Source organism: Cricetulus griseus, chromosome 4 (genome assembly GCF_003668045.3).
Source record: "Cricetulus griseus strain 17A/GY chromosome 4, alternate assembly CriGri-PICRH-1.0, whole genome shotgun sequence".
NCBI classification, from domain to species: domain Eukaryota; kingdom Metazoa; phylum Chordata; class Mammalia; order Rodentia; family Cricetidae; genus Cricetulus; species Cricetulus griseus.
In genome coordinates, this window is record NC_048597.1 from 222133937 (window position 1) to 222153115 (window position 19179).

Sequence of the window (19179 nt, forward strand, 5' to 3'; positions counted from 1 at the left end):
CTTAAAAATATCCTGACCAATGGAAGCAGTGGGCTCCAGCAGAGGGATTGATCTTGGAATATCCAAGACAAGCAAACATCCGGAAGTGATAGCGACCTGGGTCAGGGATGTTTATTCCTGTCCAGTTTGTTTTAAACTTCAGCCTCACTTGAGAAATGGAGTGGTCGTCAGTGGGCCATGTATGCAGCAAAAAAAAAAAAAAAAAAAAAAAAAAAAAAAAAAAAAAACACACACACCATTGTCCCTGGCTGGGCACCCGGCCCCTAAGTCATCTGGCAGAGCCACAAATAGTCAGACTGCAAGGGGAAGAGGTGAATCTTACAGCTGGACTTGATGAAAGCAGATAAAGCCCCCCCCCCAATGTCTAGTCTCATCTTTATTTTAATTTTTTTATTTTTTGAGACAGGGTCTTGAACTCCTCATGTAGCCAGGATGGCCTTGAAGTCAGCATGTAGCCAAAGGTGACCTTGAATGTCTGATGCTCTAAGTGCTGGCATCACAGGCCTGCACCACTATGCCTGGTTTATGTGACGTGTGGGGATCAAACCCATAGCCTTGTGCCCATTAGACAAGCATCCTGTCTGCTGAGCCACACCCCAGCTCACTCTGCTTTTCTCCATCTGTCCTGGGCAGTAGGCTCTGAGTGGCAGCCTGCTTCCTCCACTCTGGGGACATCACTGTAGAGTGATGCTTTGTTTATATGTCTTTGCCCTGAGTCCCTCGGGGACTTCTCCTGCCTGGTACCTGATATCAAACCCTTAGTGCTTCCCACGTCTGCCAGGCTCCGTGTTCTGCCTGGTGCTAGGACACTGCACCCGTCTAGGCCTCACCATTCAGGACACACCAGCTTCCTGTCCTGTCATCCTGCTGTGGCTGCTACCTCCCCCAAACGGATAATTATGTTCCAGAACATGGTGGTTTTGTTTAGCTGGCACTTCTGGCCCTTGTTCTTCTGTTTGTTGCTCAGACTAACAGGTCTCTGTGACAGACAAGCCAAGTTGGATCTTCTACACAGCAGCATCTTGTGACTCGGCTTCTGGTTTTCTAAGGAACTTATTGTGTGGGAGGGGCGATAGCTTGGTTGGTAAAGCACTTGCTATGAGAACATGAGGCCCCGAGTTCCACCCCCAGCATCCACGCAACACAGGATGGTTCCTGGAGCTCCCTGGCTGGTCAGGCTAGCAAAACTGTCAAGCAGTAGGTTCAGTGAGACACCCTTTCTTGAAGGTAGGTCCTGTCACAATTAAGGAGGACACCGCCATTGGCCTCTGACCTCTGCACACATCCAGAGGTGTGTGTCTCCCCCCCCCCCCACACACGATAAAGTGCTGACTGATGCTCCTTACCTTTCTGTTGTCCCCCTTCTCTCAATGGAGCACCATTTACACGAGGCCAGGAACTTGTCTCTGTGTCTCTGTCTCTCTTTCTCATGTGGATACTTAGAAGTCAAATCCTTGGTTCACTGGAAGAACAGCTAGTGTTTTTAACTGCTGAGCCATCTCTCTGGCCCCATGTGTCTGAGTGTTAGCATGTATATGGGCACATTCACAGTACATGTATGTCCCCCCCCGCCCCCCCCCCGTGTGTGTGTGTGTGTGTGTGTGTGTGTGTGTGTGTGTGCGCGCGTGTGCGCACATGTGTGTGTGTGTGTGTGCGTGCCTGAGTGTGTAGATCAGAGGTACACATTGGTTAGCATCCTTGGTTGTTCTCCACCTCATCTGTTGAGGAAGGGCTTCTCATCTGAACCCACAGCTCACCAATTGGGCTGAATCTAATAGCTAGCTTGCTCTGGGAATGCTCCATCTGTCTCCTGAGTGCTAGGGTGACAGGTAGGCTCCCCACACACCCAGCACTTAAGTGGAATCTGAGTCCTGGCCCTCATGCTTGCCCACTGAGTCATCTCCTTGTCCCCAGCTTTGCCGTTAAAGACTTTTATGTGACTGTGACCATGTAAGTATTATAAGGTCCCATTTTTTTTTATTTACTGGGACCACGAGGGAACATGAATTAACCTTCTTAGGCACAACTAAGCCCAGAGGGACGCTCCATCAAGGGATTGCCCTGAGGAATCCCAGGGCAGTTAGTGGAGACGTTCATAACATCATTGACGGATAACATGACGTGTCGTAATGACAAGCAGCCCAGCGGCAGCTCGCTGGCCAGAGAGCTACACAAGCAGGTGAATTCTGGCTAGAACTGGCTCATATTTATTTAATAAACTCATTTAAGAGGCGGCCCTGGGGTCTTGTGAGAAGCGTGAAGTCTGGAGTGAGAAGGGATCGGCCATTTGGCTCCTTTGGTGAAGCCGGGCGTTTGTTTGCTCTCTCCTGGCCAGCTGAAGTGGCAGATGATCCATGGCATGCAGGGTGCCATCTGCTGCGGCGTGCTGACCGTGCTGCTGTCTGTATGGTCTCAGGCACCCGAGGAGGTCACTGCCCAAAGCTACTCCATCCAACAGGCAGGATTCATAAGCTTGAATATGGGGACATGCTCAAAATTCTGTTGACATGAATGTGTGTTCGCATACCTGCAGGGAACATGGAGTTTTTCCCCCTCCCTCCCTCCTCCCTCCCTCCCTCCCTCCTCCCTCCCTCCCTCCCTCCCTCCTCCCCTTTCTCCTCCCTCCCTCCCTCCTCCCTCCCTCCCTCCCTCCCCCTCCCTCCCTCCCTCCTTCCCTTTCTTTTTGAGACAAGGTCTCATGCCTGGTCTTGAAATCATTATGTACTCAAGAATGACTTTGGAACTCTGGTCTTAATGCCACCTCCCAAGTGTTGAGATTATGGGTGTACACCTCCCTGTGACCAGATACTTTCTTCTCCTTTTTATTGTTAATCCCTCCATCCCTCCCTGCCTCCCTCTCTCCCTCCCTCCCTCTACTCCCCCCTCCCTTCCTTCCCTTGCTTCCTCCCTCCCTCGCTTCCTCCCCCCACCCTCTTTGAGATGGGAGTCTCCCCTGGTTTCAAACTCTGTGTGTAAGAGAGGGGATGAGGTGGGGAGAGACTGACTTTCTGTCTGTGTGTCTGTCTGTGCATGTATTCCGTATAGTCCAATGGACAATTTAGGATGACATTCTTTAGGAGCTGCCCCCTTGCTTTATTTCAGTCAGGGTCTTTCATTGACCTGGGCTCACTGACTTCTCCAGACTGACTGTCCAACTAGGGAGCCTCAGGGATCCTCTTACCTCTGCCTCCCCAACACTGATAACACAATTGCCACCATGTGCCTGCTTTTTGTTTCTTTTTAAACTAAATTCTAGGGGTGGAACTCAGGTCCTCAGGGTGAATCTGAGGAGCTCTCTCTCCAGCCCTTGGCCTTGAACTCTTCATCCTCTGCCTGAGACCGGTGAGTGTCACCATGCCCTCCCCCTTATCCTTGTCTTTCTGTGGAGTTTCCCTTTGTTTGAGGTGATTCAGTTAGTGGCGATTCAAGTGACAGGCTTTGACATGGAGACTTTTCCTGTCTTTCTTGCTAAGAAGCCTTAGATCTGTTCTCCAAAGGTGGAGTGATGGAACTTCCAAACCAGATTTGGAAAATACCAAAGGTTTTGCAATGTGGTAATATTTGTTGATCTCTTTGTGTGCCTCAATCTCAACTACCCTGGAGGACCATCACCAACGTCCTGAAAACGGCTCTCCTTATGGAATGCCACTTGCTCCCTGATAGGTTGATATCACTGTGTGTGCCTTTGAGAAATAGGAGTCACAACTTGTGTCTACAGAATGTCATCACAGCTTGTGCCCCTGCATAAATAGGGCACCTATGACAACCGCTAGGATTTCCTTAGTTTATATGATTTGGTGGGTGCTGTATTGAGCTGTCTGTGTGCCGAGGATTCTAAGCATTTTGCAAACACTGACCTAGCTCGTGCCCTTGACGCTCCTGTGGGGGGATAGTCTCAATCGCAGGGGCCTTTGTTCCCTGTGTCTTTGCTTTGTGTGTGTGCCTGCTTTTAGGTTAGAGACGTTCTCCCAGAACTCAGTCCACACACCTGTGCCACTTCTGGACAGAGGGTGGATCAGTAAGCTTGCCCTGGCCGTGCAGTTTCTCTCACCCTTGCAGCTTGGAGCCCAGAGCCACGCCCCCGATGCCTAGAACCAGCATTTTGACTTCTGTCTTGCCTTCCTGCCTGGCGACTTTGGCACATAGACTGGGTTGCCGTGGGGTAGAACCCTTCTTCCTCTAAGAATAAGGAATTTCTTGTTTGGGGACCAAAGGGTCTGTACCCTCTGCAGGACTCCAGCCTTGCTATCCACAATTGCTGTCTCTCTCAAGTTCTCCTTTGGAACTGAAGTCCTGCTTGCCCCACTCAGGGCCCTATCAGGGCTGTGACTTTCCCAATTAATTTAGCCTTTGTGAAGGGCTTTCCATCCCAGCTTCCTTTGTGCCAAACCACTTCTAACATCTTTTAATATTTATAACATTTGCCTCTAGTTTAAGAAATATTTGTTGCAGTAAACCTCAAACCTTTGAATTCTGCCCAATTCTACCATCCCCCCACTCCCCCTTGGAAACGGGATGTTTTACCTTTCTTCTGAGTTTGGGGTTAAACACAGCTATTTCTCTAGGTACAGATTGCAGCAAGTTCAGACTCTGCTGGGAATGACTTCCATCCAGTGGCCTTTGAGTTAAGCTGGTGGGAATTCTGGTCCAAACCAACTTCACTTTGGGATTATATGTCCCTTGGAGAGCGCATTGTGTGCCCACAGTTGCCCTGGGAAGACCCAACCAACTGTGGTGTGACTTCATGCGGTCCCCACGGGCCATGCTGTGTAGCGATCTGTGTTGTGGAGAGGTGGAATTTCAGTCTAGCATGTGGTAGTTTCTCAGTTGCTCTTTCAGGTTCACTTAATGAAATGCCAGGTGGAGCAGGCCAGCCAGCCAGGGAATTTTACTTGGAAACTATTTTTCTAGAGCTTTCCAAGGTAGCCCTTCTGATTGCCCATAGATCATGCTGACTTCTTGTTGCATTAGTGCCTGGGACTAATTGCCTGTTTGGCCCAGCCTGCCCTGAGATTGCTGACTGGGTGGCTATTAGACTCCTGCTGAGTGTTTTGGTTCCCTGCCAGTCTGGGAACCAGGTCATGCTGGGCAAGGGAAATTGAGCAATAAAGGAATCCTGGGTGTGAGGAGCCCTGAGAGGGAGTGATGGGAGAAGCTGAGAAGGGTGCTGGGTATAGTGTTTAATTTTCTTCCCGTGACAAAATACCCCACAAAACCAACTTGAGGAGGGTTCATTTTGGCTCACAGCTTGAGGGTGCAATCCACCTTGATGGCAAAGGCGTTCCGGCAGGAATGTGAGACAGTGCCACAGACAGGGCACCCTTCCCGTCTTCGTTAAGGCTCCCTGGGAACACCTTCATAGCTGCGCCCAAAAGTGTGTCTTCTAGGTGAGTCTAGTTCCAGCAAAGTTGACCGTCAAGATTGACCCTCACTGTACTTCCTGGTGACCCTCACCACGCCAGAAGCATTCTTCCTCATTAGCTTGTTTTTCTCCCTTTCATCCTCTGGCCTCTCCTTCTATGTTAATGCTGGCACGGACAGATTCCTAGGTGCTCTTCGGTTATAGCACCCTCGGCCTTTGAATTCCTGTCTCTGTATATTTGATATTTCTTGATCAGTGTTTCCTCCTTCCCATCTCTCCTCTCCTCTCCTCTCCTCTCCTCTCCTCTCCTCTCCTCTCCTCTCCTCTCCTCTCCTCTCCTCTCCTCTCCTCCTCTCCTCTCCTCTCCTCTCCTCTCTGTCTCTATCTCGGCCTGTCTCTGTATCTCTGTCTCGTGTGTGTGTGTGTGTGTGTGTGTGTGTGTGTGTGTGTGTGTGTGTGTGTGTGTGCGCGCGCGCGCGCAACAGATGGCTTAATTGGTTAACAGTTCACACAGTTCTTGCAGAGGACCCCAGCTCAGTCTCAGCACCCATTTCAGAGAGCTCACAGTCACCTGTGACTCCACCCTCAGGGCGTCTGATGCCTCCTCTCCACAGTCATGCACATACCCAAGACTCTAACTCAGTTGCTAGAGTGTTTGCCCAGCGTGTGTTGAGCCCTGAGTTCAATTCCCAGTGCTGCATAAACCAGCTGTGTCCAGCATTTCAGAGTTGGAAGATGAGACATTTCTGAAGGCCATGCTTAGCTACATAGTGATTTTCAGGCCATCCTAGGCTACCTGAGAGTCTGTATAAGGAGAAAAAAAGAAAAGGCAAGATAAACAAGTCCAGTGAGTCCTTGGCTGTGGAACTAGAGCTGTCTCCTTCAAAACCTTGTTGAACTTTTTTGGGCTGTTTTGTCTTTTACCATGGACTACTTTTACCCAGAACAGGTGATCCATGCAGAAGAGCCCACTGACCACCCTGAGACCCAGCATGAATCCCATGTGCTGGTTACTCCAGTGTGACAGGATTTTGAATTAACTAGGAAACACACGTCTGGGCCTGTCTGGGAGGGAGTTTCCAGAAAGCCCTCACTGAGGAGGGAGAACCCACCCTGAAGGAGAAAGTGAGCTGAACACCAGTCTTCATCTGTTTACTTACTTCCAGCTGTGGGTGTGGTGTGACCAGCTGCCTCACACTCCTGTGACCCTGCCCTCCCATCGTAATGGAAACTCTTGCCTGTAGGGTTTTTTTTTTTTGTTGTTTTTTGTCTTTTTTTAATTCGGGGGCCCACTACCCAGCTCCCAAATAAATACATGGAGACTTATTACTTACAAATTCCCTGCCTCAGCTTGGCTTGTTTCTAGCCAGCTTTTCTAACCTAAATTATCCCATTTCTCTTTACCTACATTTTCCCTCTGGGCTTTTTTTTTTTTTTAATCTTTTTTTTTTTTTTAAATTCTGTATTTCTTTCTTTCCTCCATACTCCCTGGCTTGCTGTGTGAGTGGGTGGCTGGCCCTTTGTGTCCTCCTCTCCTTTTCTGGCTCCTCACTCTTCTCTCTCTTTTTTAGATTTCTCCTCCATTTTCTTCTGTCTCCATGCCAGCCCCGTCCATCCTTTCTCCTGCCTAGCCATTGGCCATTCAGCTCTTTATTAGGCCCGATCATGTGTTTTAGGCAAGCAAAGTTAACACAGCTTCACAGAGCTAAACAAATGCAGCGTGGAAGACTGCAACACATCTTTGCACCATTAAACAAACGTTCCACAGCATAAAGGAATGCACACATCTTAAAGTAATACTCCACAGCAGTTGCCTAGGTTGTGTATCTTGTCGCTGCAGTGAGGAAAGGTCACCCGCTCTGCCAGGGGTGTTTCTATGGCCCTCCTCTCCCTTCTGAGATAACAACCACAGACTCCCCTGGAGTTCCTTCCATCTCGTGGGCCTCATCGTAGGTTAACCAAGCAGGCTTGTTGCAGTGAGAGCGCTGGCTTTAGGCACTTGCGGCACTTAAGATTGCAGTATGAACACTGGGAAAGGGCTATGGTGTGACTTTGGGATTTATGTAATGTGCACATTGGGGGGGGGTCACAGTCTATATTTAGGCTTGTGTTATGTACATTGGGCAAGAGGTTTTGTCCGTGTGATGGTTGGTTTTAAATGTCAACGTTGGCACAAGGTAAAGTTAACCTGGGTAGAGTTCAGATCAGGCTGGCCTTGTGGGTGTGTCTGCTGGGATTGTCTTGATTGGTAATCGATGTAGGAGGACCCAGCCCACTGTGGGTGACACCATTCCCTGTGGGAGGAGGTCCTGAGCTATAGAGAGAGGAGACGTGGCAGAAAGCAAGGAAGGATTTCTCTCTCCCTGCTCTTGACTGTGGATGTCATGTGACCAATAGTAGGCTGAATGCTGGACTTGTAAGTCAAATGAGCCCAAAGCCTTGTTCTCCTGTCTGGCTTTTTGGTTAGGGTGTTTTGTTATAGCAACAGAAACGAAACTGGAAGAGTCTGCATTTAGGACTGTAACGAGCACATTGGGAGGCAGTTACAAGTCTGCTTGGACTGCAATGTTCACACTGGGAAAAGGCTATTTTCTAAGCAGGCTGACCTGTAGGCCATACAGATGATGGGATGTTCTATAGAACATTCCAGCTTTTGGCTTTTGCAGATGGGAATCCAGGTTCTGAATTCTCATGTCACTTGCCCACGAGTGAGTGTGAGCATGTGTGATTGCATGTGCCCAGGTAGGTGTGAGTGAGACTGTGGCTGTTTAGACATGCCTGGCTTGGATTGTCTGAGTGTGTGTGAGTGCCTATGCCTGTGTGTGTGTGGATACAGGTGTGAGTGTGATATGCACAGGTGTTGATGGGCTGGAGTGTGAGGGCCTGTGCACTCCAGCCTAGGAGCCCTGCATGGCCTCTCCAGAAGCCAGGCAGCTAGAACAAAGGGGGCTTTCTTCCTGGGTTGATCTGGCTTCTTTCACTTACTCTCTTTTCTTCCCTGCAACAATCATTTAAATTTAATTTAGCAGAGAAATAGTCTCTATACACCATTCACCTGCACAGCAGTCAAATTGCTTATTACAGTTCGAGATACACATACACAAATAGATACACACATACACTCATACATACACACCCTCATATACCCACACACCCATTCATACCCAACCCCCCCCCACAGACACACACCCTCACCCTCACAGGTTGTAGAGGTTAGGTTTGTTTCAACTGGTCTCTGGGAAGAAAGACCTTTAGAGTTTTATCTGGCAATTTCATTTGGCTAATGCAGCTTGATCCAGAAATACGGCTAATTTTCCTCAGGATGAAAGCAATGTCTTTCAGATATAGCTCCAGGCTGTACCTGACAGAGCTGTGACCCGGTGGGAAGACAAGTTTAATTTCTTTGTTCCCAGGAGCTGTGACAATCAGGAATCACTTTAATGCCAGGTGCATGGCTATAATCTGTCCATGACTCCAGCTGACTTTACTCTGAAAGGCCATGCCGAAGGAACACGCTGTCCCTCTGTGTTAAAATCCTTAGCCAGACACTATCCCATTGCTTTTGATAAGATAAACATTTCAACTATATTTATAAAATAAGTACGTGGTTTCCTCTCTCCCTCCCTCCTCCCTCCCTCCCTCCTCCCTCCCTCCTCCTCCTCCTCCTTCCTCTCTCCCTCCCCTTCCTTCTTTATCCCTCCCTCCTCCCTCCCCTCTTCTTCCCTCCTCTCTCTCTCCCTTCCTCCTCCCTCCCTCCCTCTTTTCTGGAAACAGATCTCATGTAGCAACCTAGGATGAACTCAGATTCACTAATGGCTGAGGATAGCCTTGAACCCCTTATGTTCCTGCTTCTACCTCCCAAGTGCTGGGATTAAAAGCAGGTGCCATCACACTTGTCTATTTACTTTATTTATTGTTTATTTTATATGTGTAGGTGTTTTGCCTACATGTCTGTGTACCATGTGCATGAAGTATCCTTAGAGACCAGATGAGGGCGCTGGATGACTTGGAACTGGTATTATAGATAGTTGCGAAACTGCTATATGGGTTCTGGGCCTTGAACCCAGATCCCCTGGAAGTAGTCAGTGCTCTTAACCACTGAGACATCTCTTTAGCCCCTATTTATTTTTAAGACAGAGTGTTACAGTGTATCTCAAGCTGGCCTGGAACTCATTATATAGCCCAAGCTGGCCTCTCATAGGAGGCCATCCTCCTGCCTCTACCTCTGGAATCCTGGGATTACAGGTGTGAGCCACTATGCCCACCCAGCTTAAAAGGAGTATTTTGTTAGTAGGCTTTAGTACAGTTTCTTTTGCATTTGTGTTTCATCTCTTGAGGGGGTTGGGGGACTGGCACATTTGGCAGGGGGCTTACCTAGAATGAATGAGGCTAGCATGTATGAGGGCCCGGAGTGGATTCCTAGGGGGCTGGGGACTGGCACAGTAGGCAGGGTGCTTACCTAGCACTGCTCAAAACAAGGTTGGTGCATGTCTGTTAACCCAGCATTTGGTAGTCTGAAGCAGGAGAATTGCCGAGAGTTTGAGGCTAGCTTGGGATATGTAGCAAGACAGTGATCTCTGCCCTAGAAAAGCATACAGTGCTTCAAAAAGCTCCCAAATTGTCACCTAAGAAGTTGTTACTCGTTTGAGAAAAAAGTAATCCATTGGAAAAAGTTTTTTGTTCTAAAGTAACCACAGTTACCTATAAAGGTAATGTGTGGATCTGTGGACTTGGCATAACTTCCCAAGCCTCGGAGTCCCCGGGCATCTCCACTCAATCTCCCTGCTTCACACCCACACACACGTGGTGTAGATAGTGCTGCAGACACAGCCTAGACACTGTTACATGTGAGGCTCACCCTTTATGACTGAGACAAACCCCACCCCAAGATGCTGGTGTTTGCTTTTGACCTTAGTAATTTCTGAACCCTTTGAAAAGACGTGCTACTGACAGGCGTGGCTTGCACTCTGATAAGCAGGTTGTTAACATTGCTGGGGTCTGCAGCCTGGTCACAGAGCACAACATGGCTCTCAGGGTGGGAGATTTATATTAGCAGTAAGGTGTGAGTGTTGTCACTGGGTGCAATGCCTAGTGTGGGGTAGTGTGAGTGTGTGTGAGTGTGTGAGTGTGTGTGTGTGTGAGTGTGTGTGTGTGTGAGTGTGTGTGAGAGTGTGTGAGTGTGTGTGTGTGAGTGTGTGTGTGTGTGTGAGTGTGTGAGTGTGAGTGTGTGTGTGTGTGTGTGTGTGTGTGTGGACAAAGATAAAGCTTTCACTCCAAGGGGACTAAGTTTATTCTGAGCAAAGTGTGAGTACCATGGCTTAAGAGCACAGCCTCAAGTTACCCCACATGACGCATGCCCCCATGGAAATGATTGCATGGAATTGTATAATCATAGAAGAAAAGGTCACAAATTGAGGCGTTGCTGACTGGTGGGGACAGCAGTTAAATGCTGGGCTTTATCTGCCGTCTGACAAGGTTTGTTCTTTCTGCACTGTTGAGAACCAGTGGTCTCCTGAGAACGTAGCAGTATCCCAGGGTCCCTCTGCTCTCACAGTTGATGCTCTAACGAGTGTGGTTCCTCTGAGTCCCGGGAAGAGTTGTGGTCTCTGGCTTTGCAGACTGGGTGCTCCGATGTCAATGTCGCTTGTAGTCCTGTTTTACTCTTACTGTGCTGTGCAATGGGGAAGTGGCTGGAGAGAAGTCACCTTCTGTGGTCTCTCTGTTCAGGTACTTTGTGCTGGATTTTGAGGCTGGCCTCCTGCAGTATTTTGTGAATGAGCAGAGCAAACACCAGAAGCCCCGAGGAGTCCTGGCTTTGTCTGGAGCCATCGTGTCCCTGAGTGACGAAGCGCCCCACATGCTGGTCGTGTATTCTGCCAACGGAGAGATGTATAAGCTGAGAGGTACGTTGTCGTTCTGGTGATACTGTGAAGGCCTCATGACTGCTTTATGGGTGTGGTGCTGATTGGTGGCTCTTTGGTTTTGTGGGGGAGAAATACCTTTAGAGCTGGAGAGACGGTTCATCGGATGCAGGCTTCTGCTGCCAAGCCCACAGACTGAGTTTGAGTCCCTGGTTCTACGTGATGGAAGCAGAGAACTGATTCATTCCTGCAAGTTGTTTTTTGACCTCCACAGGTGTGACATGGCATGTGTGAGCACGCACACATACACACACATGCTAAAGAAATACGATTAAAAACCAAACAAACCATGCTGAAATCTGAAAAAAGAAAACCAACAACAAAACAAAACAAAACAAACCTTTTTGACCCCTCACTCAGGACATAGAGGCAGAAAGTCTCTTTGAGTTCAAGACCAGCTTGGTAACATACAGTTTCAGGCCACCCAGGACTCCATAGTGAGACCCTGTCTCAAAAACAAATAAAAAACGCCTTTAATAATTATCCAGACTAGTGGTGACAATCTTTCCTTACTCCTCCTTCCCCTTTTGGGGAAACTAGGAATTTCTTGTCGGGGAAAAGGGAGCTGTTGAAGTTGGCTCAGCCCTGAAGATTTTCAGTGTTCATTCAAGACACAGGCTTGCTCTCTCTCTCTCTCTCTCTCTCTCTCTCTCTCTCTCTCTCTCTCTCTCTCTGCCCCTACTTCCATCACTTTTTTTTTTTTTCCCATGACAGGGTTTCTCTGTGTAGCTTTGGAGGCTGTCCTAGAACTCACTCTGTAGACCAGGCTGGTCTCGAACTCACAGAGATCCACCTGCCTCTCGTGTCCCCCCCCCTCCTCCCCCCCCCCCCCCCCGAGTCCTGGGATTAAAGGCGCTCGGCCCCATCACTTTGTCTATATTCACTCCATTGCCTTGTTAGGAGCTGCGCTCTAAGAACAAAGCAAACCTCGTAAGTGACACACTGCCTTCCTCCAAAGTTTCCCTGGGACCCCCTCTTGGCAAAGGGCCCATCGTTCATGTTCTACCTGTCCATCACTGTCATGGCTCCTGCTGGGAGCCTGTTCTGTTCAATCTCCGTTAGGCACTTCCTGGCACTGTGGTGCCCCATGAGGACTGCTGTGTGTGTGGTGATGGTGGAGAGAAGTCATTGTGCATTCTCAAGGCACCTCCATGACGCAGAAATGTTGGACATGATCGTTGCAGGATAATTTGATAATTTGATTATCATCTCACCAGGATTCTGTCCTGGCTGCCTTCTGCTAGAGTTCTGATAAAACAATGAACTAAGCAAAATGTGTGTGTGTGTGTGTGTGTGTGTGTGTGTGTGCGTGCGTGCGTGCGTGTGTGTGTGTGTGTGTGTGTGTTGTGTGTGCGTGCGTGCGTGTGTGTGTGTGTGTGTGTGTGCGTGCGCGTGCGCACCCTATGCATACATGCTGTAGTAGTTACTTAGCTGTGACAAAAACACTTGACAAAGGCACTTAAGGTGAGGAGGGTTCATTTTGGCTCACAGTTTGAGGAACACAGTCTAACATGGTGGGGGAGGCATGGGGCAGGGGCAGGGGCAGGGGCAGGAGGCTGTTGGTTCCCATGGTGTCCACAGCCAGGAAGAAGGGACGTACATGATTGAGTCTCAGCCTGGGGGCGGGTGCTGCTCACATTTAGGGTGGGTTTTCCCCTCAGTTATGCCTCTCTGTAGAGACCCTTACACATGCTCAGAAGTGTGTTTCCACGGTGATTCTAAGTGACACTTGTCACAGTACACACCTATACCCAAACACACCCTTTCACATAACCCCCACCCGAATTAATGTCATTTCTTAGGACCCAGCAAAACTGAGCTGTGTTAGGTGGCTGATAATTTTGCCTTCTTAGCCCCCCCCCCTTTTTTTTCTTTTTTGAAGCAAGATTAAAGTACCAAAGACAGCCCCTTCTCACCTGCCCTGGACTGTGCCTGGAGACGGCTGTGAAGCCACGCTGAGGGCCTGGATTCCCGCCTCTCAGTCCAATTTTCACTTGTTTTACTGCCAAACTTCCCTACTCAGAGATGGACCAAGTTAATCTCTCTGTATTATCTCCACGTGAACTCTGCCTCAGAGTCTATAAGACAACCCCAAAGCCTCTGAAATGAAAGTGCCTGCTGTTGGAGGCTTTGTTTTAATTTTTTCCTCTCTTTTGAGAGTCCCTTAGCATGCCTTCCAACTGACTGGATTTATGTGGTCTTCGAGGTCTTTTGCCATTTATTGCTTAATAAATTGTCCTGGCAGAGACCATAGAAGGGACAACTTAATGGTATTGCCCCTCCACATGTGTAGTTGATAAAGAGACACAAAGCCAGCTCGTTCCCTAGTTGAGCCATCCCAACTTGTTGAGTTGTGGCTATTCTGTGGATTATTAAGCTCCAGTTTTTGTTTTGTTTTGTTTTGTTTTTTGGGACAGGGTTTCTCTTTGTAGCTTTGGAGCCTATCCTGGCACTCACTTTGGAGACCAGGCTGGCCTCGAACTCACAGAGACCTGCCTGCCTCTGCCTCCTGAGTTCTGGGATTAAAGGCTTGCACCACCAACGCCTGGCAAGCTCCAGTTTTAAAAAGATGGTTTTATTTTTAAATTGTGGGTATATGTGCATGCAGTATATGTGTGGGTTGGTGCATGTGCATGTAGTACCTATGGTGGCCAGAAGAGGCATCATAACACCCTGGAGCTGGAGATAAGCTGTTGAGAGCAGCCTGATGTCTGCTGGGAACCAAACTAAGGTCTTTGCAAGAGCAGTGTGTGCTCTTAACTGCTGAGTCATCTCTCCAGCCCCTTTCAGTTTTTTTTTTAAAGAGTAATTTTAGTAGCAAATCTAAAATTATTGTTAAATCGAAACATGACACAGTCACAAGTTGAGCTGAGCTGTATCAGCTTCAAGAATGGTAGGATAGTTTTCCAAATGTCATTGCTTCTCTGTGTCCTGACCCATCACACACTCATGGTTTGCTTTCTCATTCCCAGAACACGATGGAGTTGGCTCAGTATGTCCTGAGTGGTGCAACTTTGGGAACTGTTTCTGATGCAGAAACTTGGAAGTGAATTTTCCCAGTCCTACACTGTCCTTGGGCAGTTGACATCATTATAAATGTATGACTTGGGATTTTGAAAGGCCCACATGAGAGTTTGCAGAGACTTTCTCTCTCCTTCCTTTTCTCTCCTTTATTTCCGCTCCTTCCTTCCTTCCTTCCTTCCTTCCTTCCTTCCTTCCTTCCTTCCGAGATAGTGTTTCACAGTGTAGCCCAGACTGTCCTGGGACTCACTATGTAGCCCAGGCTAGCCTCACACACACAGCACTTTTCAGGCTCCTGGGATCATAGGCAGGTGTCACTACCTCTGGCTAATTTTGAACTCTGGATTTCTTTCTTTCTTCTTTCCCTCCTTTCTTTCTTTCTTCTTTCTTTCTTTCTTTCTTTCTTTCTTTCTTTCTTTCTTTCTTTCTTTCAGATGTAATTGTGTATACACTCAGTGTTTTGCTTGTGTGTGTCTGTGCACCACATGTGTGCCTGGTGTGGGGGAAGGCTAGAAGAGAGTGTTGGGTCACTTGGCACAGACAGTTGTGAGCCACCATGTGGGTGCTGGGAACTGAGCTGTCTCTTCAGCCCTAACTCTGGCTTTCTTTACTTGGAAGATGAAGCTGGGGCTGAGTTTTGACAAATTGCAGTTGGACTCATCTGTGCAGACAAGTATAATTTCTACGGGAATAATTTTTTATTTGCACAATGCAGAGTACTAACCAGTTAGTTTTCTAGTTGTGTTATGTAGTTAATTGCAGTGAAGTTGATGATTTAGATGTCCATGATATTTAAGAATAATTATGTGTATTATTTGAGAAGTGGGAAGAACGAGACCATATGATTGATTATGCTTTTATCTTGTGCTTCTCTCTCTCTCTCTCTCTCTCTCTCTCTCTCTCTCTCTCCTTTACACAGTGTGCATGTGTGTGTGTATACATGTTCACATGCGTGCACACATATGTGGAGGCCAGAGGTCAGTACTTGGTATCTTCCTCAATCATTCGCCACCTTGTTTTTTTGAGATAGTCTCTCTTTGAACTTAGAGCTCATCAATTTACCTAGGCATCCTCCTGTCTCTGCTCCCCAGCACCGTGGCTACAGGGATTTGCCTTTTTACATGGGTGGTCAGGATCTGAACCCAGGTCCTCATGCTTATACAGCAAGTGCTTTACCAATTGGGCCATCTCCCTAGCAATACCCATTCCCAACCTTTTTTTAAAAAGATAGTCTCACTCTACACTCCAGCCACATTGGTATAGAACTTGATTCCTAAAGCCTTGTTGGCCTTGAACTTTAGATTTTTCTTCTCAGTCTTCTGAGTGTGAGGATTGCAGGTGTATGCCACCATGCCCAGCAAGACTTTTATTATTATTATTAATCATCATCATCATCATCATCATCATCATCTTCATCATCTTAGGGTTTCTGTTGCTGTGAAGAGACATCATGACCATGGCAACTCTTTTAAGGAAAACATTTAATTGGGTGTCTCGAAGTTTCAGAGGTTCAGTCCATTATCATGGTGGGGAGCATGGCGGTATGCAGGCAGACATGATGCTGGCTACATCTTGCAGGCAACAGGAAGTTGACTGAGACATTGAGTGGTGTCCTGAGCATAGGAAACATAAAATCCCACCCCCACAGTGACACACTTCCTCCAACAAGGCCATACCCACTCTAACAAAGTCACACGTCCTAATAGTGCCACTACCTATGAGATTATGGGTTCCAATTACATTCAAGCTACCACACATGGCCTTAGGGTCTCTGGGAGAAACCTGAGGTTCTCCAGGGCAGCACAGGTATCTTCCTTGGTTCGGTCATCACACAGATCTTTGATAGTGCTAAGTACAATGAAGGGCGCTGGAGGACTTTCACTAGCCACACAAGGTAGAGAGGCATCTAAACAATGCATGTCCCCGTTGCTGCCTTAGACACTCTGACTTTTCCAGGGGAGGCTGAGAAGAAAAAAAAAAAACAAACCCAAAACAGCCTAATCATTAGTTACTGTAACTGGCATTTTCAAAGCCATTCTTAATGTGTGATATCTGGATGTCACTTGGCTCTTTTTGTTCGGTCAGGTTGTCAGGATACTCTCCATGTTTACCCTTCCCTCCTCCTACCTCTCACTCTCTAAGTCTCCAACCCCTATAGGTGGGCGTCCCCGTCAGTTGCTGTGCTTGGCAGCAATCTCCACAAGTCTTCCTTCTCCCTCTTCTCTGTTTTAGCTGCTGATGCGAAGGAGAGACAGTTCTGGGTGACTCAGCTTCGAGCTTGTGCCAAATACCACATGGAGATCAATTCCAAGGTAGGTGAACGGAGGAGGGGGCCTTCTGAGTCACCTGGGTGGCTGCTTGGAGCCCATTTATTTCAGGGATGGGGTGGCCATATTTATTTCAGGGATGGGGATGACCATATTTATTTCAGGGATGGGGTGGCCATATTTTGCATCTTAACTGTGTGTTCATGTTCATGTCTGTGCACATTGAAGCCAGAGGTCTGTGTTGGGTGTCTTAGTTTTTGAAACAGGGTCTCTTACTCAACCTGGATCTCATAAGTTCTGTCTGTCTGTCTGGCCAATGAGCTCCAGGGAGCTTCCTGTCTCCACTCCCCTAATTGCTGGGGTTACAGGCTGGTGTCACTGCTGGAATTTTACATGGATGCTGAGGATCCGAACTCAGATCTTCGTATCTGTGTAGCAAGCTCTTTACCCATAGAGCCATCTCCTCATGCCCTCAACTTACTTTAAAAGTTACCCGTTGCCATAGAATTCTTCTTTGTCTTGCTGCATCTCTGTTCAAAGCCATGTCAAAGAAATGGGCTTTTCCTGTTGGTGGAAGGCAGAGGCACGCAGCTTCGAGGGCTTGGCTCTGTGGGCCTTGGGTGCTTATTCTCGTCAGTGCAGATAGCTGCTAATTGGCCTGGAGAGAAGCTTGGGTGGGCATTTCACTGTGGAGACAGAGCATCCAGAGGTACAGTCCAGGAAGACTCCATAGTGTAGGAACCAAGACCTGACCCTGATTAGGCCTTGTAAGGAGCTCCTGCATTGTAAGCATATAAAACATTCTCAGGAAATTTGGCATGTTTGACTGATTTTGTTCTCAGAAATCCTGGGGGATCATGTGTTTGGAGTGAGGGGGACAGAAGGTGAGCATTTTCATGGCTTCTTTTGGAGCCCGGCCAATCACTAAAATGGAGGCTGCCACTGCCAGATGCATTTATGCAGAAGAATGCATGTTGGCTGAAATGAACATGTAGAGAGAGGCGTCCTCATTAATTCAGACTTGGTTGTGGCATCTAATTGCTGTGTTTCTCTGTGTTCGTGTATCTGATGGAAAGGGCTGTACTTCAAACTTGTATTCTTTTGTTGTGCTGCTGGGGATCGAACCCGATGCCTTGCACGCACTGGGCAAGTGCTTTTCCGCTGAGCTGAACCCCTTATCCCATGCTTTAAGCTTCTACTCCTAACATCCGCTGTAACCCGCTTGCCTCTTAGTTAATGGCTCCATGAAAGGTTTTAGTTGTTTAGGTTTCTCAGTGCTTCCCCACTATCCCAGTGAGGCTAGAAGGCTCACTATGTAGCCCAGGCTGGCCTTGAACTCATGACAGATCTCTTGTCTCAGCCTCCTGGGTGCTGGTTTGTGGGTGAGAGCCACTGTAGTTGGCTTTTTACCTTGCTTTACCTCTAAATACAGTCGAAAATGATTTCTCCCACTGGGTTTGTTATTTTTGGAAGGAAACCACTACAATCGCCCTCATTTGTAGCATCCCTCTTGGCCTGTCCTGAGCCATTTCCTCTGAGCGCTTTCCAGGAATCGTAGAGGGAATTTCTGGGCATTTCCTCAGTATTTTATAAATGTCTAGCCAGGGCAGTTTGTTTTTCCCTTGATATTCCTCCTCGTCTTTTTCTTCTTTTTGTTGTGTCTCAGCTGCTATGCAGGATGACCATGGACTTCTGAGCCTGTCTCCACTGTGTAGGCCAGGCTAGCCTTGAACTTGTGATGCATCTCTTGACTACTGGGATTACAGGGCTCTGCCTCTATGACCAGTTTTTGTGGTGCTGGGGACTGAACTCAGGGCCGTGTACACTCTAGGCGAGCCCTTTATCATAGCCATAGCCCCAGCTCTCCACCTTTTATTTGCATGAAATAGATGACTATAAATAAAATAAAAAGGTTCAATCCCAACCCATTGCCAGATTTGCTTACCGGAGACGACTGTAGTGGGTTGGTCTTGTGTGCGCTCTGGTAAATTCAGCTAAGTGCTAATGTGTATTGGTTTGTGTGTGTGTGTCTGTCTGTCCCTGTATCTATATCTAGTTGTCTACAAATGGAATCACCTGCCTTTCTTCACCTATTAATATATTTTGGAGATCTCTCCATATCTGGCACATGGATCAGCTTTAATTTTTTTAGGGTGCCGAGTGGTGCTCAAAAAATGGATACCATGCTTTATTAAGTGGTCTGAATTTTCCTTCCTTCCTCCCTCCCTCCCTTCCTTCCTTCCTTCCCTCCTTCCTTTTTCATGGATTTCTGGAGACAGTCTCAGGTAGCCCAGGCTGTCCCTGAGTTCCTGATTACAGAGGCTAACAGGCAGGTGCCATTATGCCCTACTGGCCTCTGAATTTTCAGACATTACTAAATGATCTTCTAAAAAAGGGTGCTGAAGAAGTTGGAGAGATGGTTGAGTGGTTATGAGTGCTTGCTGTACAAGCGTGAGGACCTAAGTTCATATCCTAGAGCCTAATTAAAAGAAAAGCCACGAATATGCCTATAACCCCAGCACTGTGGTGGGCAGAGACAGGAGGATCTCTGGGGCTTGCTAATCTCCAGCCTATCTCTAGGTTCAGTGAGAGAACCTGTCTCAAGGGA

General features: G+C 47.8%; 1 protein-coding gene across 2 annotated transcripts in view; it reads left to right on the top strand.

Moving 5' to 3' along the window:
- The window catches only part of Osbpl10 (oxysterol binding protein like 10), a 227022-nt gene that overhangs the window by 65479 nt on the left and 142364 nt on the right, over window positions 1-19179 (top strand). For both annotated transcript variants that reach the window (XM_027415312.2, XM_027415313.2), the window contains exons 2-3: window positions 11090-11265; window positions 16537-16616. In XM_027415312.2, the coding sequence (XP_027271113.1) occupies window positions 11090-11265; window positions 16537-16616 (256 nt within the window). The remainder of the gene's footprint in view (window positions 1-11089; window positions 11266-16536; window positions 16617-19179) is intronic.